The sequence below is a fragment of the Rhynchophorus ferrugineus genome, unplaced genomic scaffold (genome assembly GCF_030347505.1).
Source record: "Rhynchophorus ferrugineus isolate W39M unplaced genomic scaffold, kcgeb_rfMv2 rfM11, whole genome shotgun sequence".
NCBI lineage: Eukaryota > Metazoa > Arthropoda > Insecta > Coleoptera > Curculionidae > Rhynchophorus > Rhynchophorus ferrugineus.
The window spans coordinates 22,245,917-22,270,007 of NW_027472590.1; the positions used below are offsets into that span (position 1 = coordinate 22,245,917).

The following is a 24,091-nucleotide window of genomic DNA, read 5'->3' on the forward strand; positions in this document are numbered from 1 at the left end:
GTTATAGAACATGTACATTGAACTGATAAACTTAGCAAACGTTTGAACTTGAGTTTCCAAAAAAAACATTTTAAAATAATAAATATGTATAATAATGGTTGTAATAACTAAATAAAAATAAACAAAAACCATATTTAACCTATCTACTACACGTTTTTCTACTATAACAGGTCAATTGAAAAGTCCCCGGCCTGACACATAGATGGCATTATCATTAGATCATTAGTTTGTGAATTATAGCATTTTGAGTGAAGCAACTTTTTTTATTGTAAAAAAATGGATAAAAAGGGATTTCGCGTGTTGGTAAAATATTGCTTTTTGAAGGCAAAAAATACAGTTGAAACAAAAACTTTGCTTGATGCCGAGTTTCCGGACGCTGCCCCAGGAAAATCAACCATCAAGTTGATATGTCGCTTGTATGTCGTTAGTATGCTAAGTTTAGACGTGGTGAAATGGTAGTGGACGCCCAAAAGAGGTTGTTACTGACGAAAATATTTAAAAAATCCACAAAATGATTTTGAATGGCCATAAATTGAAATTGAATGAAATAGCAGACAGCCTAAAGATATCAACTGAACCTGTACATTATATAATTCACGAATATTTGGGTATGAGAAAGCTCTGTGCAAAGTGGGTGCCGCGCGAGCTCACTTTTGGCCAAAAACAACGACGAGTTGATGATTCGGAGCAATGTTTGAAGATGATCAAGCGTAATAAACCCGAGTTTTTGCATCGATAGGTGACAATGGATGAAACATGGCACCATCATTTCACTCCGAAGTCCATTCGACAGTCAGCCGAGTGGACTGCACACCATGAACCCGCTCCAAAGCGTGGGAAAACGCAACATTCGGCTGGCAAGGTTATGACGTCTGTATTTTGGGATTCGCATGGAATAATTTTCATTGACTACCTTGAAAAAGGAAGGACCATCAACAGCGACTACTATATAGCTTTATTGGGCCGTTTGAAAGGCGAAATCACCGGAAAACGGCCGCATTTGAAGAAAAAGAAAGTGCTGCTTCACCAAGACAATGTGTCATAAGTCAGTGAAAACGGTGGCAAAAATCCATAAATTGGGCTTCGAATTGCTTCCTCATCTCCTCTCTTCCAGATCTCAAAAGAATGCTCGCGGGCAAGAAATTTTCGTCGAATGAAGAGATGATTGCCGAAACTGAGGCCTATTTTGAAGCAAAGGAGAAAACGTACTACAAAAATGTTGGAGGGTCGCTATAATCAGTGTATTATCCTTGAAGGGAATTATGTTGAATAAAAAAAACTAATTTTGTTAAAAAATGTGTTTTGCTATGGTAGGCCGGGGACTCAATTGACTTATTATACACACAATTTAGCTTAATATCTACTTAAACCTATTTATATATTTACAATATTTAACTGCTACCAACTAATCAGTTTGAAGTCGGTACGAGCAACAAATTAGATTCGTTTTGTTCATAATTTAATTTTGTGTGTATGACACATAATTATATTATTATTTTTGTATAGTTGGGGCTCGGCACCGACTTCAAACTGATCAGTTGGTAGTAGCTAAAATAATATTATAAACAGATAAATAGGTTTAGGTAGGTATTAAGCTAAATTATAAAAAGCTAAATATAAACTAGAATATAAAATATGTGTAGTAGATTAGGTAAATAAGGTTTTTGTTTATATTTATTTATTACAATGATTATTATGTACATATTTTATTTTAAAACGTTTTTTTTTGGTACTAAAAATCTAAGTTTGATTATTTTTTAGAGTCCCTTATTTATTTTTTGAAGTTGGTTCAATTTTTTTTTAATATTTCATTTTTCCTTTTTTAATGTTAGATATTTACTCAATAAATTACGCAGATATTTTATTAAGTATTACAATGGGTAAGCTAAATAAAAGTGCAGCTCGTATGGGGAAAAATAGGAATAAAGAAACAATGATTGAAAATAAGGATCGCTTCAGGCTCCGGGGTCCGCTACCTTGCCTAGGTGAAATCACTACATTTATCGGTCAACAATTGATGAAGAAATTGATGAACATGCATAAAAAAAATATTCAGTCGAACATAGAACCTCGTTTTTTGAAATCGGTTAAAAATGTGTTTTTCACGAATTTTTATATCTAGCTGGGCCGAAAGATTATAACAGCAATCTTAAATTATTGTTTTAGATGAAATACAGTGTTGACGCCATTCTTTAGCTTCAAGGCCAATTTCGAGTCTATTTTGTACCATCCAGATATCTAAAATCAAAACTTCAACCAAAACATTCCTGCTAAGAGATATCTGTGTCCAGAAATATTTAGTAGGAGAAATATTTCTGGGCTCTCTCCCTTATCGAACAACCTACTGCTCATAACGTTAATTATTTACCTACCTATATATGATAACAAAAAGAAACCATAAGGCTATTGATCCCCATATAGCACAATGCGTCGGCCACGGCCAGTAATTTGTTATTAAGCCAGCCTTCAAGCATACAGTAACGACAACATACTAAAAATGTTTGTGTAAGGAACGATCAACATATCTGGCTCAACATATTAACTTACTGTATACACACAATTTCCGAGCACTAGGTAGCCGCCCTCCTTGCCGTTGATCCATAATATATCATATCGCGCGGCTAACATGGGCAACCAAAACAATAATGCCGAATGCACTAGCGAATTTATGATCCACAACCAGAAGACCTTGATGTTGAACAGTTCGCCGCTCTGGGAGGGTTTGTATAATTCGGGGAATGACATCATTTTATCGGCGCTACAACTCCTATCGAACAAACCCATTGCTAATGGTGGAAAAGCGGTAAAAATAACGTTGTAGAGACCTAAAAAAATATAAAAAAAAACATAGAGCATAATCAATGATAGTTATTTTATAATAATACCTATTGACCAACGTTCAAAGATAATTTGTCCAGACCATCCCGAATATATCGCAAACCAGAGTTCGATCACATAAAGGCAGATGTTTTTGTAAAAACTATACAGAATTAGTTTACACATTCTGGAGTAGTTCCAAGCTCCATGGACGAGTAATAATCTGAAGATATATTATATGAGATATAACGATTTATAAATGATACAGACGGTAATAAAGTTCACTTTTACTTTCTGAAACATTTCGAATGTTAAGGAAGTTTTCATGTTCAAAGCTTCAAAAGTTTAACAAGGTACCCCGTGAGATAATAACTTCAAACCACTCTTGTGTTAAAAATACGATTTTTTGCGCGAACTGATTTCTAAACATATATAGAATACGTTAGTAATGCGATGAAGTGTGAAGTTACAGCAGTTAGAAGACCAGCTATTTGGAGCGCAGAGACTTTTCAACTTTTTTTGGGTATCTCTAGTATGTAAATGCACTGTATTTGCTCAGCGGTTCAGGAATTAGTGTATAGGTTGTTGATTTCTGTTAAAGAAAAACGAAGCTTTTGTCGACATTCAGAAGCTCTCTCGACTAATTTCATTCCACAAATGCGTCAGATAAAAATCGCCAGCAATCAAAACTATGCAGACGGAAAAGACATCTTAAGTAAATGGCAGAAGGTTGACCATTGTGTCAAACCCCTTTTAATACTAGACGTAAAAGCGGTCATTAAACCTACGTAAGCAAATTTACCAAAAGAGGAAAAGCTGATCCGATGATTACTGTTGAATCTTTGAATTAATTGATCTGAAATTTCCTAGAATCGTTGAGATTGTAACAGTTTTTTAGCTGCTTGCTGTCAACAATGGGATGTTTAATTGGCTAAAATGGATGCAACAGCACAGCAAGCACATTTAAACAACTACCAAGGAGGAGAAATTAGCTATGGATCAGGCAAATCAAATTAATGGCGAGTAAATATTTCTTAATATAGTTTAAATCGTATTTGAACTAAAACTGTCTTTTTTAAAATTGTGTTTTCTAAATGATCTCAATGATATATTAAAAATGATGTATATGATTGTTTGTTTGTTTGTTTGTTGAGATTGTTTCAAGAACATGTCTTTTTTTTATTTAAAAGTGAACTTTATTGTATCCCACTCTATATGATTCTAATGAACTACCTTAAAAGAAATCTGAACTGTGCTATACTGTAGTCGCTTGCGCATGCCGCTTGTAAACCTTCGGCTCCAGATATTCCCACACCAACATGGGCCTTTTGTATCATTGCTACGTCGTTCGCCCCATCGCCTATCGCCAACGTCACCAAATTCGTATATTTCGTGACATATTCCACCACTTCAGCTTTCTGTATGGGTGATACTCGGCAACAAACCACCACCTTTGACACAAATTGTTAGAAAACATATAAACGGTTTCATCAATATATTTTTACCTTGCATGATATACATAACTTCAAAAAGTACGTTCTCAGTTCACAAGTCAATGCATATTTCAGCGTCTTGCCGTCAATTATTAGCGCTATTTCGTTCTGTTTCTCCAAATTCTCGCCCAGTTCATCGCAGTGCCTCAGAATAGCTTCTCTTGTACTCTGGAGACGACCAAAATGATAATAAAAATAAAATATAGAACAATATACAACTTACATCCAAACCATCTTCGTTCAATATGATAATCTGCATTCCTTGCGATATCAGCCTGCAGGAATATCCGATGTTAATTGCTGTTTCCTGCTTGTCTCCCGTGAGTACCCAAATGTTTATGTCGGCTTTAAGTAAAGTAGCTATTGCTTCGGGAACTCCTTCCTGCAACTTATCTTCGATCGCTGTCGCTCCGATCAGCTTCAATCTTCTTTCGATCAAGTTGGCGGCTTCTTCAATTTTCTCTGAAAATGTCCAAAATATAAGGTCGGTTTCGGATATATAAAAAGTAATTTTGCTTTTTCCTGATAATCGAATGGGAAAAAAATTCGGTTTCTTTAATAATTTTTGAACATTAATCAATTATATAACATATATAGCGTTTTGAACGACGATCTTTTACCAGTCCTCTTGTAAACCACATTTCCGTCCATGAATAACTTGTGCGTTTTCTAAACAAAAACTGAACGACATGTTTTTCGCAAACCTTTTTCGAATCTAGATTTACGCCTTAAGAAATACTAGTTGGACTGTACAAGATCGGGGCCATGGTGGATAAATCAAAACTTACCACCTACTTTTTGTCGAAGCTCTAATAACAGATGTATGTGATTTAGTGTTGTAAGATATCTAATATTGATCAGTTCTGGTCAAATTCGAGCAGCTCATGATGAGCAATTTCTTTCCAATTCCCACAAAATACCGATGTCCCACTAGTCGATGCGGACTTTTTATATTTTACTACTTTATTATTATTAGGACTATTTTATATGCCGTTTGTGAAGCTTTTGCTGGATTCTACCTCGAATGTTTAGCAATCATTCGTTTTAAAAATGTTTGTTTACATTTTTTACTGTTGATTTATGTAGAAACCAAGTACTTGTGTAAGTTTCTTGTGGTATTCAATCTTATCTAAATCGTTCGAAAATATTTTATGGTTAAACTTTAGGTCTGTATCAGATGTTACCATATGAAATTAAGGAATAAAAACGTTCATTGGATAAGTATTGATAGCGACTTTAAAGCCATTTATTAGAAAAACCCGAAATTATTTTTCCTCGGCAAATTAAATAGCATTAAAACTTAACATAATCGATCGATGGTCGAGATGGCAAGAAGCAAGTTGTTAAATCTGAGTGAGTGAGCCTTAGGTTACTTGTCTTTTATTTCGAGTTCTCTTACATAATTTCACGGACTGCTGCGATGTTTTCGGCCTATCAACACTGAACAGTTACTAAATTGAACTGACATCTGTTTAACCTGAACAACAGGTTAAACATGTCAACAAAACAACAAGTTGCCAAAGACCCGTCTCAAATTAAAAACCCTATAGTTTCAAATATTCAGGTGTTTCACAGGGCAGTGTTCTTGGTCTATTGTTATATCCATTGTATACAGTTGACTTACCGAACTCAAGAAACAGTGGTGTAAGACCGCTCTTATATACCCCATATTACGTCTTCAACAAACTAATTCAGTGCGATATCCCCTGAAAACCCATAACGAGTGCAATCCAAAGTGTTTGTGTAAAGTACTCTGAAAGACTATTGGTGCATCCCAATGCACACACCAAACAGTTAAATATGCGCGATTAATAGATGATTAATAGACACATAGAATAAGTTAGGATAGACTTTATAAGTTAGAATAGTATTTAGAATAAGATTTAGATTATAAGTTTGTACAGCGATCTTTTGCTGCGATCTTTTACATGTCAGTATAGTTATATTGTATAAGGTGGGGCAAAAGTCCCACTATCATTGACGTAATTTCCTCTCAGTGTCAATAATGGAACGATTATTTCCAATAAATATTGTGACTATTTCTGCTCGTTCTTGTGGCGTATATTTATACATTATAAAATTTGGACGTCTACAAACACAATGGTTAAAGCAAAGCAAAACTAAGCTAAAAGTCACATAACCAAGAAGGCGCGCAATCAAAATCGCAGCGGGTCTTTTGCCCCACCTTATATAATAGAATAAAAAAAGCTATTAATAAAAAAAGTTTCAAAAGAATCTACTTTTAGCTTACCTTCTCGATGCTGTATACTGCAACAAGCTCGATGGTACGACTGTTTCCAATCTTCATAATCACTTTTTCTCAATTCGGCTACGGCGCAGCACAAAGTCCTCAAACCCTCAGTAGCGAACGTCTCTAAATGTTGCAACAGGAGTTCTTTATATTCCCTAGAGGACGCATTGTTGTCTAGTCTGAAATTGATCAATGAAAGAGGAAAGAGCGAATTAGATATTAACAAAAGAAAACATGTAATCGTCACCTTTCATATATCACAGTATCTGCCCCTTTGCAGTAAAGTTTTAATTTACCCTGAGGATCTCTCACTATCACCGACATCCTTTTCCTAGCAGAAGTAAACTCCAATACTGTTAAAATTTCATACCTAAAGAAATATCCCTCGTGAAATGCGTCGCGTTTCTTATCTCGTATATATGTTACCTCTCCTTAACACCTAATGCGATTATGTCAACATAATCCGGAGTTCTGCTCTCAAACACATAGCCAAATTTACACGCACCATACACCAAAGCTCTCTCATCAGGCGATGCAGCATGGTATACCACCGTACCATCAGGCATCTTTTCAGGGATTACTGTGTGACATACCGATAGTAAAACTAAGAGATCTTTTATCAGTTCTGCATTGTTGTGCTTTTCCTTTAAATGCTGGAAAAGAGTAAATCGTGATTTTTGCCTTAATCATTGCACAACAAATTAAAACTTACTTGTACTAATAGAGAATTTTCTGGTGTATCACTAGTTCTATATATTTCATGTCCAACCGCGCACCTCTTAAACTCCATAATATTTCTGGTTAAAGTTCCCGTTTTGTCAGAGAAAATGTACTTCACCTGACCTAGTTCTTCATTTAAATTCGATGTTCGGGCCATAGCTGGCGTATCACTTTCCGCATGATACATATCTACATCAGTATTTATGAAAATAGCCTTGAATAATACTCGTATGTTAATAATACAAATATTCAGCGTCTTATTTAGTCATCTTACCTGGATGAACCTTACCACTTCTAATGTTACTTGTAGAGATATGGGAATAAGATTATTGAACAGAATCAAAAAAGTCAAGAAGGTGTATAAAACATTTTCAGTATCTGAAAAAGAACATTATTATTTAATACGAAATAAACCATTTTAAACGAATATTTATTTTTCAAAAGTTTTATCCAATGATATAAAACTGTACTAAATTACGTACAAACGTTATGAGAAATTTAAACATTTTCATTTCATATACAACATTTATTATATTTAATTTTAATTCAATTTTAATTTTTTAATTTTGATTTAACACAAGTAGTATTACATGATATATGTTGTAGGGGCTCTAAACAGTATGTTTTAACATTTTATACCATTTCCTAGATTTAAGCTATATTGAGAACCACTAAACTTATAAAGTAATAATTTGACATAGTTTTTCATTATCCCATTATTACTGAAAACCAATCTCCTAATCTTACATCTTTGGGTTATTCATTTTAATATTTTGCACATAACGAATTTTATTTAAAGAATTGTTTTAGTGAGAAAATAACATGCACAAATTTTTATTTTCCTTTGTGAGATAGATATTTTATACTATGACACTATCATTATTTTATGTATCTTCTGGCTATGCCTGCATGTATTCTGATGATTTTTTCACTTTAAAAAGATATTTATTGAAAAAGAAATGATGCAATATGTATTTGTCACAATATCTTCCATCATTTTCTACTACTTTTTCCCATCTTTCTGGTAACATCCATTTTCGCACTTTTTTAGCATTTCGAAACAGTATATCAGCCAAGCTATCGATCTGAACAAGTGGTAATTAGAAGTCGCTATAACCTTCTTCTTATTCTGTCAATGCCTTTTCCAAATCAATAAAAGCTAGATATATCTATTTTTGGGGGTTAAAGTGTTTCCACTATTTGTCTTATACATATACTTCTTTTCTAAATCTGCTTTGGGATTCTGTTAGCCACTTATCTTACTGATTTTAGACGGTTTTCTATAATTTACTTATATGTTCATGCCGTGCATAACAGCGTAGTACCTTTATAATTATTACAATATCTTTTTTATGTATCAGAACAAGCGCTGTTTGTCAATTTTGGAGGAATTGTTCCCATATACTATTGTAAATTTTCTCTAAAAATAAAAGCTTTTTTTCGGATTTTTGGTGCTATCTTATCTTCATGCAGTGCTTTACCACTCTTCAGTTTTTTCACTATACTCATTCCAATTTTTATCTTTTCTGTACTCTCACTTTATTTTCTTGCCGGTCGGTATATTTATTCGTATATTGCTTGTTATACAGTAATTCCTAAAAGTATTCCTCCTATCCCTCAATTATTTCTTCATTTATAGTTATTATTTCTCCTTTTAATCTTTTAATCTGTTTCTATAATTATATGTTTTTTATTTTCTATAAGTTTTTAAAACTTTGTAAAAATGTTTTACGTTTTCTTGAATGTTTGTCACCTTCACCTCAACCCAAAAATACTATCTGAAAAACTTTTATTATATGTTGAGAAATGCCAAAACCAAAATTTAATACTTAGTTTATTAATTAATTAAAATATTAATATAGTTGTTTATATTATTTAACGGTTGTTTATATTGATACTTCGTATTTTCACCAATAGATATCGCTAATCAAAATATATACAAGCACCTATTACACTATGTCAAAATTACCATTTCAGGCCAATAAAGCAATATTTATCTAATTATATAAAACTATACTAAATTTAATAAGCCCAAATATGTATGCATATCGTAGGAATTGAACATATATATACTCTATTATATTTTCCAATCTACTAGATTTATGTACTATTTAGTACTACTCTGAAAAACCACTTAGGTTTGGCATAAAACAAGATATATGTACAGAATTGTTTTACTGGGAAAACAATATGTATAAAATTAAACTATTTAATAGTAATTGAAGTGTCTTCAAATGTTTTTCATTCATAAGACATTGTATTATTTTATTTAGTTTCTGATTGTTAGAATGTATAAGTATTCGTTTGAAGTTCAACGTATAATGTCCACGTTTATAAATAGACGGTCTAATGATTGACTTATATATTATTCAAATGTATAGCATAATAAAACACCACTTACCATCTAATCCAATATAGAAATGCTTTTTTCCATTGGCACTTGTCCAAATCGCATTGAATATAGTACATATCAGACACATTACGAACAACAGCCCAAACAACAGCAATATTTGAAGGTTTGTCATTTTATCGATAGTTGATCTTTTCAAGGGGGCCTTCGTAGAATTCCGCATCAATTTAGTTTCATGGCCGGTGTAAATCACCAGGCCGAACACCCAAGAGGTATTGCGTAGCATAGCTCCCCTAAGTAATATTTGATCTGGTCCAAGGGGCTCGTGACTAGAAAATATTGCAGTAATCTATATATTAATCGAAATTTATTGTTATTAAACTTATTAGCGAAAAAGTTAAAGTTTATATCGAGGAAGAATTTTCAGTTCGAATATTTTTGTGTAATATGTGCTATAAATAAATAAATCTCAATGAAATGAAAATCGCCTAAATCAAACAACCTGGAATAGCCGTCAGATTGATGGCACAAAATATATAAACAAACCCAGAGGGTAGCCGTGCAGGTTAAGATCGCTGACGATAACGTACTAGGATCGAATCTCGGATAAAAGTTTATAAAATAAAATAAAGGATGGTGTTCGATAATATTGGTTAATTAAGTTAATGTTTGTTTTTTATATTTGAAATGATATTGAAAGAGAAAGTAAATGATTAAAACATTATTGAACGAATTTTTTAAATTTTAAGCAATGTTTTGTGTTACTTTCTGTTATTCCCGTATTGTTTGAATTATTACAGAGTTATGACAAGTTTGGATAAAAACGATATTTTACCTTTCCTGCAGAGAAAACAAATTAATGTGCCCGCTTTATCGGAAAGTATATACAGCTATGAAAGAAAAACCCGACCTATGTAAAAATTTCCTCTCAACATAGATTAACAAAATTCGAGAATAACGAGAATCGTCTGTTTTCTTTACTTACAGGTTATTTAAATTTTCGAAATCACAATACTGTTTACAATAGGATGTCACAATAATATTTAAATTGATGTCTGGTGAAGAGAAAGAAAAACGAAAAATTGTTCTTTTTAAGGACTGTTATTAATTGATATAGTTCTGGAAACATAGTATATCATTATACTAAAAGTAATTCTAAAGGTTATTAAGATTTTTCTGTAAATTTTAGTGGTGTTAACTTCTGAAATTAATAGGTTTCATTAATAAATATTGAAGGTTATATTTTATTAATTTCTGCATCAAAAGTTAATATGAATATTGTATAGAATATTAACAGTTATATATATTAATAGTTTCATACAATTTTAATTAGAACACATAGGACATAAAACAAAGTAGAAAAGCGTAGAAGACAAACTAAACATGAGCAAGGCAAGGATCTGCAAGGGCGAGATCGAAGAGTGAAATAAATAAACAAAGAATAATGCAATTTTATTTGAAAATTTAAGTAAAGAAATTATTCTTTCAATCAGCCTGGGGCTTGTATTATTATATTTATTGTTTTTGTAATATTTAACTTAGGTGAGAAATATGGATAAAAGATAAGCACGATATGAATACATAAATGTAAATGAAAATATGTAGGATTTAAAATGAAAATAACTACATAATTTACATAGATGGCACACATAGGACAAATAGAAGTAACTATTAATTATTAACAGTACATTTATAAACATTTTAAAGTATTGATAAGTATTAAGGTGTTTAATGATTAATGCGATAAGATAAGATATGACATTGTATTATTTGAACCTTGTATCAAGTATTTTGATTATTTACTTTATAGACCTAAGTTTTGGAAAATCAATAGTTAATTTAATGATTGTAAATGTATTTCTTTAATATACATTTCTAAATTGTAAAAAATAAATTACCGAATTGTGTTCTTTATTGTTTCAATATATATATATATGCTAAAATCAAATAGTCAATTTCAATATTGTTTATTCATATATTCTATGTTTTAATATACAAATATGTATTACTTAATTTATTATTCCATACTTACGTTTATAACATAAAAATAAAGAAAAATCATGTATACTTATATTTGATACTCTGAAGTCGTTACAGTTCTGAAAATAATTTACATACTAATGACAAATATCAATTTCAAAATTGTTTTATTCATATGTTCGCTGTTTTAATATACAAACTTGTATTACTTCATTTATTATTCTATACTTATGTTTATAACAAAAAAGTAAGGAAACATTAAGAATACTTATATCTGATACTCTGAGTTGTTATAGTTCTGAAAATAATCTTACTTATGATACTTTGTTAAAATGTTCAGTGGCGTAGTAATTTACAATTATTAATACTTTGTTGATTATTGAAAGTTAATGGAAATTAGATTTAATTAAATGCAATTTAAAAAAATGTTAGTGATTGTTAGTTCTTGAGATAGTTTGCATATATTTTAATATGTTTTCATATACACATATTTATTATTCTAATTAATGTTATATATAAAATACATTTGTGATCTTGCATTGAAAATATTGTGAAAACAAGTTTTAGTAACATATCATTTTGAATTAGTCCTTTTACGCTATTATGAGTTAAAAATGATTCATTTAATACATTGTGGTCGAATTTCAACCATAGGGCGATCACTACTTACAATTATTACAGTCTAAGTAAATAAAAACGAAATACTCACGGTTTGTTATATTCTTTGAGTACGCCATTGAACTCGTATAAATGCCTGTTTGGTGGTTCGCATTCTAGAGTACCCTTTAATTGTTTCAGTTCATGTATAGCAGTCAGCTTCGCGGTATTTGGCAGAGCTTGCCGTATTTTCAAATTCGTTTCCCCGTCTAAATTGGCGGTTTCGATAAAACTCATCCCCTGTGGTTCACTGAAACAGTGGCATTAAAAAATTGGCGATGTTAGGGTCTTAACTAGTTACCTGGACGAGAGCAGAATCAAGTCAGCCGGGAAAAAGGTGTTATTCACCACTTTCACTATGTCTCCGACGACTACATCTTTCCATCGGATGTTGATCCAGGTATCCCCTCTCAACACTTCCACTTTTCGATGGTTCGTTTCATCATCGGCTCTATGTCTTTTCTAAATGAAATTGAGAAATATCTAATGAGTACATATGTGTATGTGTGGATGTTTAGTGGGATGAAAAGTCTCTACCGTCAACAATTGAAACAGTCGATTTGAGCGGTGCTTCCCATATGCCGGGTCGCGACCCGGTACAGAGCCTTCAAAATAAAATACCGGGTCGCAATATTTCCGCCTTGTTTTAAAAATAATATCTACTATAGATTGCAAAAATTATCTATGCAGATTAGCTCGATTCACCCTTAATGTTGCAGACAAAAGGGAGGCGAACACAGCATGCAATGGGGGTCAGGGAGGCCGTCTCAACCTGGCGAGCGATGAAATGGAACTCATTTCTCGCGGACTTGAGACTGGACGATTCTTTCTGGCGTGTCTCCAAATGTCCACTCCGAAGTCAGCGGTTACAGCAAATTTTACAGTCACTGACCAAGAAAAAGCCTAGCTCCTCGCAGAGACCTATGAGGCTCAGATGAAATGTTTCCCTCCCACAGAAAACACTAAACCGAAAGATAACAACAATGTCATCAACGAATCCAACTCCATCAAAAGACCAGTCATCCCAGTCTCTCTTCTAAACCATTTCAGGTCTCCAAAGTATCTACAGACTGTCATTGGCAAACTTCAAACCAAAAAATCTCCAGCTTTCGACGGAATATATACATTTTTAAATTTCCCGCTAAAATTTTTAAAATTCCCGCTAAATATTTTTAAATTTCCCGCCGTGACTAACTGTCATACGGCGCATGCGTAAGCGCCCTCACACGGGGATTCCAAGCGTAACTTTTTTAACATAGGAGATGCGCTCCAAGTTTCTTTATTCTATGTTTAATGTCTTTTGTCACAACTTATAAATGTGAAGCTGGATTTTCAACACTAATTTACCTTAAAAATAAATATAGAAACCGACTTAAAGTGGAATAAGACCTTATGATAAAACTTTCGTCATTTTCCGCGAACTTGGATTTTTTAGTAAGAAATAAGTATTAGCTCCATAATTCGCATTAAAATTTAGTACCATAACAGATACCATAATAAGTAGTATTAATAAAACATTTTTTTAATATTAATAAATCTCAATATTATTAACCAACTCCAATAAAAATATTTTTAACAAAAAATTGAACCGATTTCCAAAAATAAATAACGAACTCACTAAAAATTAAAAAATAATCAAACTTATTATTAACTTATATTAGCTTAATACCTACCTAAACTTGCTTGCCCATTCACAATATTATTTTAATAACTATCAACTGATCACTTTGAAGTCGGTGCCGGGCAAGAAATTCGATTTGTTTTGTTCGTAATTAAATTTTGTGTATGTCACAAAATTATGTTATTATTTTTGTTATTATTATTATATTTGTGTATGTTTGTAAGAAAAAGTGCAGCCCGTATGAGGAAAAATAGGAATAAAGAAACAATCATTGAAAATAAAGAAACAATCATTGAAAATAAAGAACGCTTCAGGCCGCTACCTAGTCTAGGTGATTTGACAAATATTCCAACTAAACTAGAACAAATTTCTGCACTCGTCGGGAATCGAATCCGCGAACTCATCGTGCAATTAGTTCAGCAATAACATTATACACAAATACAAGGGTCATTATTTATATTTCAAGAATTGGCAATACTGTTGTCATGTGGGTCCATCTGACGGTTCCATCGTAAAGTTTGACATTTTTGACGATATACCTACTCAGAACATTTTGTCGCACAGGTCTTGGCAGAAAATGGAACTGAATCGTGAACATTTTCGTGCGATGATTTTTTTACTATTTTCGACATGGATTATCACAACAAGAGTGATGAGTGAGAGTGAGACTTTTGGTGTATCGGAGACCATGTATCGCTGGTTTAGTGAATTCAATCGTGGTCGTAGTCAGCTGTCCGACGAGTTACGTGAATGTCGTCTAAAATCGATGTCAGAAAACATTGATGCTGTGTGCAATTGTGAGATTGAGGCATCCCTAAGCATTAGTTCCACCAGCATATATGCGATTTTACATGAACACTTAGCTATGCGAAAGTCGTGTTCGCGTTGGATCCCACACAATTTGACAATCACTCAAAAAACGCTCGTGTCAATTGGTGGAAAGAAATGCTTAAGAAATTCAATCAAGTAAGCAGCAGTCGACTGTATAGGTGTTCCAAGATGAACCAAATCCAACAAATGTTGTTCGCGCATGAAGCACTTCAAAGAAAATGGTGGCCTGTTTCTTCGGGAAAACTGGTCATATTGCAACAGTGCCTCTAGAAGATCGTAGAACAGTAAATTCTGATTGGTACATTTCCATTTGTTTGCGAGAAGTCTTCGGAGAAATAAGGAAAACAAACAAGAGACGCCGGATTGTTCTTCATCATGACAATGCGAGCTCTCACACATCGGCTCAAACAAGAGACTATTTGAGCACTTAAAACATCGAATTGATGAGTCATTCGCCGTACAGCCCTGATTTGGCACCCAATGACTTCTTTTTGTTCCCATCCGTGAAGAATAAACTGCGTGGTCAACGATTTTCATCGCCAGAAGAAGCTATTAAAGCGTTTAAAAATCATGTTTTAAAATCAAGATACCTCATTCGGAATGGAATAGATGCTTTGAAAATTGGTTTAAGCGTATGCAAAATTGTATCGATCATCGTGGCGAGTACTTTGAAAAACAATAAAAATCTATTCGCAGCTTAATTATTTGTTTTTTTCCTATTCCCGAAATATAAATAGTGACCCTCCTATCTGATTATTTTAGGTAAACAATATGTGAAAACTTTGTACGTGTCATTGAAATTTGAGGTTCTTCCTCATTTTCTCCCCTTCCCCCCATAAGATCCTGACTTGGTTCCAATGGGACCACCTCAGAAGTGTACTCTTTCGAATAAAAAAAAATTTGAAAATTGTTGGTCCATAAATGACCGAGAAATCGCCAAACATAGAACCTCCTCCTTTTTATTAGGTTTAAGTCGGTAAAGGTTCTCAGGATTTCTACAGAGACTGCGTTATGGTTTTTCTAAAAAGTGGCTTTTTATCTTTCAGAACAATCCATATTGATTCATAGTGTGTAAGTGTATATAAACGATTTAAAAAAAATATTTAATTGCAAATATTTCATCAAAAGTTATTATCATTTAATCTAAAAAATATTATCTAATTTGTTTGATAAATTTCAACTAACAGGGAAAATAAGATATTTTTAGAGATCGAAACAAAAGTAATTCCTGGAGATTTCTTCATGTTTCAATGATTCTTTAAATATGACATCTGAAAATCGATAAATTCGAGTAAATACTAGTAATGTATAATTTGCTTATCTATGCCGGATTCGATGTAAATTCAGTTTTCGCAGAATTTTCGGATTATACAACATTGTTGTAAACATTTTCTTCAACTTTTTGTTAATTTCAATATATCTCGACGATGATATAAATACTGATATGGCAATACTATAGTTTATCCAAAGTTTTTTTGTACATACGTCAAGATGTTTAATTTGTAAATTCGTTTTAAAATCAGACAATACTTTCCTTCTCATATTATTCTAGTTAAAAAGAGGCACAATGCTGTTTGATAAGTTCGAACGTGTAACCGAACTAGCCTGCCAACGTCGTCCGATTGTCAAACGTATGCAAAATTCTTCAAAATAACAGTGATGAGAGGTTATAAACCGGCAAACGTTATTTTAATGCTTTGTTTGTTTTTATACGTTTTAAATCGCTGGTTATTATTACTCTAATTGAAAATTCGGAAGCCAGGCAGAACAGATTGCGTCTCTAATCAGTTACTTTGAAAAGAAACGAAATAATGGGTAAATCTTTCCAGTAAAATTCGTTAGAGAGGTAAGCATTTTTACCGTTAAATATTACCGGACCTTCTCACAAAAAATAACGAATTAAGGGAAATCAATAAGATATTTTATCAATCTATCAATTAAATAACATCAGCAGATATAAGTCAAGTATCCTCGCACGACTACGAACAGGGCACTGTAAATTTACCCACGAATATTTGTTGAAGGAACGCAGCCCACCCCTGTGGCTGATCTATTCCAGACTCAGCTTAGCGTCAGACACATTCTTCTAGACTGTCAGAAACATGGTGATCTGAGGCGACAACGATCTGAGAACATTGGAACAATTGGCCCAACCTGAGCAGCTGAACCTGCCGATTAGCTACCTGAAAACCGCACACCTGCTTCAGCTTTTGTAACATCCATTAAGAAAATGACTCTTTTAAATATTTTATTATGTAACTTATATATGCTGTTAATGTTCCTATAGTACTTAATGTCACATAACTCATTGTAATCCACCCGAAATAGCCCAAGAGGCTGACGGGTTAAATAAATAAATAAATAAATAAAATACAACAAGAATTTGCGAATGCTAAGTGGAATTTCCTTTTTGGTAAGAAAAAGAAAATACTGTAGTATTTTAGTGAGATTACATAATTTTTTTTGGGAACTTCTTTTTTGGGAGAGCTCTGTAGCATTGCAGCGCTTATGCACCAGTGGCCACTGGTCAGAACCCATTCCTTCCACATTTTTATCAAAAATATAAATACTTATATATCATAACTTTTTTTAAAATATATTTTAAAGTCTCCTTTTGCCAACTATGGGTTTATCTGGACTGGGCCTAAAGTTTAACGTGGGCTCCGAACCACGGTCCTTAGCATTAAGCCTACCGACTGCGAGTGACCAACTTTAGAAATCATCCCAGAAGACATCCGGTCTTACTCAGCCTGGTTACTGGCGTGACTGGGATCATTTTCCTTGTCGGATTTTACACTTTTGCCTAGAACATTCACAAATTTTAAACAATCACAAACATAAATTTACGACCATGCCCCAGCAGGATTCGAACCTGCGGCTATCGCAACAGTAGGAGGACCGTCCTACCAAACAGCATTATATTATATTTTTATTTTATTACTAACTATATTTATATATTATATATTCATAAGCTGAATTTGTCCTCTCAGCTGTGTTATAATTTTTTAATTTTCTTAATTACCAATAAAAAACTAGTGTTTAGTTATTTTTTCTGAATTTTATATTTTTTCAGGGCCATATGTAATATATTAATGTCAGTGAAAACATAACCATATAATTAGCAAATAATGATTGGGTGGTTATGCACATGCGCTTTCAATAATCTACTTCAACTTCTGTTTATTATTTGTTAATTAGCAGGTGTACCGGAAAGCCATTACCGACTTTAAAAAATATATATTTATTCAAAATATTGGTAAATTGATTCTATACATCATGCCCATCTTTCAGAGAATTTATAGATGCATCCCAAAAAAAATTGTTCTTTGAGTGCTGCTCAAAATCTGGAGAGTACGGTGGTTGCGATAATATATCCCATCCAAGCACTTTCAACGCTTCCTTGATAATTTTAAGGATTTTGCTTTATGAGACGGCGCGCTATAGTGCTGTAAAATGACTTTACCGTGTCTTCGGGCCCATTTTGGATGATTCTCGATCAACTCATGGTTCCAATTGATCATTTGTTGTCGGTAGCGAACCCTATTAACAGTTTCACCAGGTTCCAACAGTTCAGAATACATCACGCCATTCTGGTCCCACCAAACACAGAGACTGGTCTTTGAGTCGATCGGCTGGCACTTTTCATTACCTCTCACTATACGATGCAGAAATGCCTTCCGATCAAACCTTTAAAGCAGAATTTCACAGACGATTTTCCATTTGCTATCATTCAATTGATGCGATGCTCATTTTCCCATCATTTGGATTTTCCCCATTGCTGGTAATCGGTCGCTAATCGTTTCTTGGGTCACATTTAACGCTTCTGCCAATTGTTTTTGAGTTTGGGTTGGGTCTTGATCTAATAAGTCTTGCAGTTTCGCATCTTCAAATTTTGAGTATGACTTTGAATTTTCCAAATCACTCCTCACATATTTCTAAGAAAATGGTGGCCTGTTTCTTCAGGAAAACTGGTCATATTGCAATAGTGCCTCTAGAGGATCGCCACCGTAAGTTTCTACCAGCAAACGATAACTTTCCACGAATTTTTAGTTTGATTAAATAAGAACAGTATTTTTTTGTCCAGGCCTAAAACCAGGAGGTGGAATGCATGACGCATACCTGGTCGCGGAGACTTGCCCTGGAGCCTCTGGGCTTACCAATACACTAAACCGAAACCACCTCACAGTTGGCCCCTGTGAATCGCTACTGCTACTGCATTAAATTTGAGGATATGGCATATATCGGACCCGGCGATTTTATTGATTCCCGAAATTGAGTTAACACACGACTGGATACTGTCGTATGGACAAAAGGGAACAAGTTATGACTGCAGCGACGGATGAAGTCGTTTCAGCCTGGAAAAGGGGGAGGTTAGCGGTGGTGCGATGCTAAGCTCCCAGCATGTCGACCAGCTCGCGAACAAGCGCGTTTTCAGAAGAACTTGAGCTGAGTTGTTGTTTGTGGAATGATTGAGATATGAAGTGCTTGATTTCTGGAGTGTCAGTTTCCCTATGAATTGTATTATTTCTGACAAACCATGGAGCGTTTAAAATTCTCCTGGGGAGCTTATTTTGGAAAACTTAAAGCCGTTTCACCTGGTTGGGTCTAACAAACTTGAAGTAGACATTAGATCCGTAGAAAAGTACATACCGAATTAACATCTTCTAAAATAAGTATTTGATGGAGATGTGAAATGTGCTAGATAGGCAGATCAGAGAAGATAGCAGCTTTGCTCCGAACCTTTCTGGATTTGGAAATGTCAACCGAACCGTCGGCCGAAGTGGAGACCTAGGTACGTGACGCTATCCAGCAATGGAATTACTGCGATGTCGATCTTAAGTTGCGAGATGCGCAGTACGTAACGCTTCCTATGGAAAATGATGGCCTGGGTTTTCAGGGGGTTGATTTGCAACGATATACCTTTCTTAAATTTCAGCAACGTAACAAGTATCTATTGATACAACTCTGATTTTATTTTAAGTTAAGTTTTTCAATTTTCAATTCCACTAGTTCTCGTAAAATGTTTACATCTGTATTCGCATTGTGATTAATTGTCTTTCAAAAAGGAACCATAGCTAAATTTCTCGAGGAAAAAACGGGCATTTAAACAATAAAAATCATAAACATAACCAAACTAAATTGAAATGTTATTAATTTTATTTAAGTGCGCCGGCGCTCAATTAGCCAGTCATATTTACATCTTCTTCACTTCTCTATAGTCTCTAATGTTATACACATTGCTCTATATAGCATAAAACAACGATACTACTTACGATATCTTCGATAATTTCCTTGACGGCTGACACTAAAAGAATGAATATTAGAGGCACTAGAGTGGTGTATCTCCCAGTCGGCGACACATCGGGTATCTGCTGAAGGAGGGCGATCATGAGGAAAAATATGTTGGCCCATCTTCGAAACTGCTCGAACAGAAACAAGGGAATGAATCTAATTAAGCTGAGAAAAAAAAGAAATGGTAAAAAAACCAGTAAGAAAGGGGGACGAGACGAGAATTAACATACCTATATTTGGCTGTTGATATTTTATTATTACAATATTTAGCTACAGGGGGCTGAGCCCTGTTAATAAAGATCACTCTGTGCTCTTGTCCCTCAAGGGTGTCTCCGCTCGTTTCAGTCTCTCTATCGATAGCCGAAGCAGCGGCACCATCTTGCTCGTCTAAAACAACAAACAACGGCGAGTTATAAACAGATCAAATCGTATCCCAACACCACTAACAGATCGGCGTGTACATCACGTGTGACGCGCCTCACACAGATCGATGGCGAAATATATCGAACGATATTTACCATTCTCCCGATATCGAAAATATATTAGTTGTCGTGCAAAATAAATGACTAACGTTGGGAGGAGGTGGCTGGTGCGTGTACTTACGGCCGAAACGTCTAAGATACCGCTGATGCAACAACTGCAGGATGCTGAATCGGCGATCCATGGGTCTCCTTCAAAAATCATCGACATTCTTCCAGGAAATCGCCGTGGAAGCACGGAAAATCATATTTGGACAACGGTAACCGAAGCTCGCACTTGATGAATGAAAGGGGCGATCGATTTTTTAGGAACGTAGTAGATGTGCGCAGTAATTCGTTATATACGGAGCGATTTTGTACTATATAGTTGTTATATGTTTAGTATTAACAACAATGAAACAAAGTAAATCTAAAATACACGGACGCGCTACAAAATCTGCTTATAAACGTAGATAAATAATCCAGGAAGAAATTCATCTAGGTAATTAATGACAAAAATTAATTAGCAAATATATAAAGTATACACAAAAATTAAAGGTGCATACTTAAATGAAACTGAAGCCAAAAATAAAGGATGATTCAACCACTACATAAACGTTTACCAGACTAATAAAGTTACACTCATAAAAACCTGATGATTAACATTGATTATTTTCGAAAATCAAACACCCATAAAAAATCTAATTGCACAAGACTGCAATAAATCAGTATTAATGGGGCATAGAATAATTAAAAATCCATTGCGGGAGAAAAACCTCTGGCATAATTAAATTAATTAAAACCAACAGTTCAACGTTGTACGTTCGAATATACGTTCAGAGCTGAAAAATAATTTATAATACATACAATACTAATTTACATATTCAAGTGGAACTAAATCAGAGAAAACATTCAATATGTCGAAAATAAACCGTGTGATATAAACCGAATAATAAATGTTCTCGTAAATAAAGCCCGGAATTTTTTGACGCTGTCATTTATTTCTTGGCATAAATCATTCTTCTTATCGCATGGTTAGTTGACATTGACAATGAAAACAATTATAATCGCAATACCTCACCATATCGTTAAAAGGGTGTCTTAGTCTAGAAATTTAACAAAAACGATTTTTTTCTTATATTTTCAAAGCTTAACACTAAGCCTAAGTTCTACTGAACCCATTTACTTGAAATTTAGTGTAAGCCTTTACGTAAAGTAAAATTATATTTGGATTTAGTAAGTAAAAAAATGGTAAAAAATTATCGATTTTTCAAACAGACTCTAGCTCTTGCTTCTCTAGATTAAGAATTTTCTTTTTTTGAGACTCCAAATTTCATCAGTCTGTGACTTTTTGGATTTATAATTTTTTCACTTTTTTTTCTTTTATGTATTCTTTAAACTTTAATATATAACTATTAAAAAATGGATACTAAAAATAAACACAATTAAACTTAAAATCCAAGCATCTAGTATTCTAGTCTAGTAAAGAACTGAAAAATAATTTACAGTATATTCAATAAAACAGGTAATGCACGTCATCAAAATTTGTAACGGCGCGGTGTTGCCGGATTAACTTTGGACTTAATTTTGATTTACAACCTTTGCCGGTTTGTAACCTCTATTATTTCTAATATTTTGAAGAATTTTGTAGATATTTGAGAAGTGTCGACCAGTACCAACACAAGTCGAACTTTACAGATTGATTCGGTTACATGTCCCGCCGCATGAACTAAGGTAAAAAAAGGAAGAATCCGCTTTAAAATGAATTTTACATTTTTATGAACTGCAATTGGCAGTATACATGACGTCATCAATAACATGCATTGGCTGTTTTATTGGAAATACTACATATAGTCTGTTCAAAGTTTTTTGTACATACGTCATCAAGATGTTTAATGTATTTCCTGCTGCAATTTGTAAATTCGTTTTAAAATCAGAAAATATTTTCCTTCTCATTTTATTGTAGTTAAAAGGAGACACAATGCTGTCTGTTTAGCTCGAACGCGTAAACGAATTAGCCTGTCAAAGTCGTCCGGTTGTCAGACATATACGCAAAATTATTGAAAGCAATAGTAATAAGAGGTTATAACCCTAACCTATAAACTATTGTGGCTGTATAATTAACTGTAGCTTTAAAATGTACTATAAAGTTAAAATAAATTATATTTGATAACATTTTTGTTCAATTATCTTATTTAAATTAGAATTTTATTGTATGTCAAAGCCAAACTGAACTAAAACTCAGAGTCGATGCGACAATATTGCCACGTTTTGGCGTCACAAATTTAGATGACGTATATACAAAATAACTTTGAATAGACTATAATGTATAACATTGCATGTTCAAGTGAAACTAAATTACACAAAAATTCTGTCGAAAATAAACCGTGTGATGTAAATAGTATAAATAGTTATTAATTGTTTATGACGGGAATAACAAATATACGCGTAAATAAATACCGGATTTCATTTTTTTCGACATAAGTCATTCTTCTTAATCACACGGTTAATTGACATTGATAACGAAAAATGTAATAATCGCAATACTTTACCCTATCGTTAATATTAACAAGATCTAACGTCGGTCGAACTTCTAACTAAGGATAGTGTTAAGTGGCATGAAAGGCAAGCATTATATTATAATTAATAAAAACTGTTTTACTTTGTGCAAAGATCCCCATCCAGAATAGAGCAGTATTAAAATAAGGATCAAAAGCAAGGGCAAAAAACTCAGCGATAAAAATTAGTAATCATCAAAAAATCAGGAATCAAGCCATTACCTTGGCCATTTAATTGTTCGACGGATGTTCTTTCGCTAGGAGCCGAGGAAACTGGATCGAGCTCGATAGTGGTATGTCTTGTTGGCATATGGGGTTCTTAGGGGGTTTACTGGGTGCTCTATATAAGAAAAAAAATGTATGCGGTTGGAATAAAAAATGTCTATTCAATTTGAGTTATTCATGATTACTATCTGGCATTATTAATACAAAAATACAGATAAGGCACAGTAATTTATTTAATCTGGCTCAAATTATAATTTGAATTTGAATATTACTATATGTCGTGTACTACTTATCTGTTATATATTAACTTCTTAAAAAAATTTGGTTTTTCTATAATAAATATTATAACAAATAGAAAATGCAATACTAAATATTACGTACTCTACGTATATATAGTTATGTGATGTAAAAATAATATCAACTCACCTGGTGTGCTAAATTGTTTACTTTTTTAATAAATCAGTAACAGATAATCTTATCAGCTAAGATTCATATCTTATAAATGTTGTCAAAAAATAAGAACACAACGAATCAAACAATTACTATAATATGAACTCGTTGAAAGAATCACTTATTTATAAGTGGTTGAAAAAGTTATCGAAAAAATTGACGTTCGACAACGTTACAGTCTTGTAGCGATAATACTTTCTCGCCAACTTTCTCGCGCGAGTGTCAAACTTTTCTACCAACCAACTAGCGCGCCATCCACACCGACAAAAGGGCGAAAAGCACCTTTTCATTAGCCGGGAAATTTATGTACGGGGTTGGACGCATCGACCATTGTGTTCACAGAGTTAGAACCCCTTTTCGTAACCTACACTTTCGTGGTCATTATTGA

The 24,091-nt window shown here is 33.5% G+C and overlaps 1 protein-coding gene across 8 annotated transcripts in view; it reads right to left on the reverse strand.

Annotated features, from left to right (window-relative positions):
• Positions 1-24,091, reverse strand: part of ATP8A (ATPase phospholipid transporting 8A1) — a 59,719-nt gene that overhangs the window by 30,286 nt on the left and 5,342 nt on the right. For 5 of the 8 annotated variants that reach the window (XM_076417201.1, XM_076417193.1, XM_076417199.1 and 2 more), the window contains exons 2-18: positions 23,251-23,368; positions 20,243-20,399; positions 19,994-20,177; positions 12,570-12,730; positions 12,321-12,518; positions 9,683-9,960; positions 7,556-7,659; positions 7,274-7,495; positions 6,988-7,214; positions 6,809-6,931; positions 6,562-6,740; positions 4,534-4,772; positions 4,323-4,478; positions 4,051-4,268; positions 2,886-3,040; positions 2,548-2,825; positions 2,373-2,491 (exon numbers count right to left, since the gene is read on the reverse strand). In XM_076417201.1, coding sequence (XP_076273316.1) covers positions 2,373-2,491; positions 2,548-2,825; positions 2,886-3,040; positions 4,051-4,268; positions 4,323-4,478; positions 4,534-4,772; positions 6,562-6,740; positions 6,809-6,931; positions 6,988-7,214; positions 7,274-7,495; positions 7,556-7,659; positions 9,683-9,960; positions 12,321-12,518; positions 12,570-12,730; positions 19,994-20,177; positions 20,243-20,399; positions 23,251-23,338 — 3,086 coding nt within the window. In that variant the 5' untranslated portion in view covers positions 23,339-23,368. Of the gene's footprint in view, positions 1-2,372; positions 2,492-2,547; positions 2,826-2,885; positions 3,041-4,050; positions 4,269-4,322; positions 4,479-4,533; positions 4,773-6,561; positions 6,741-6,808; positions 6,932-6,987; positions 7,215-7,273; positions 7,496-7,555; positions 7,660-9,682; positions 9,961-12,320; positions 12,519-12,569; positions 12,731-19,993; positions 20,178-20,242; positions 20,400-20,615; positions 20,781-23,250; positions 23,369-24,091 lie in introns of those variants that run through there. The other 3 variants (XM_076417198.1, XM_076417197.1, XM_076417196.1) reach the window with 2 other exon arrangements.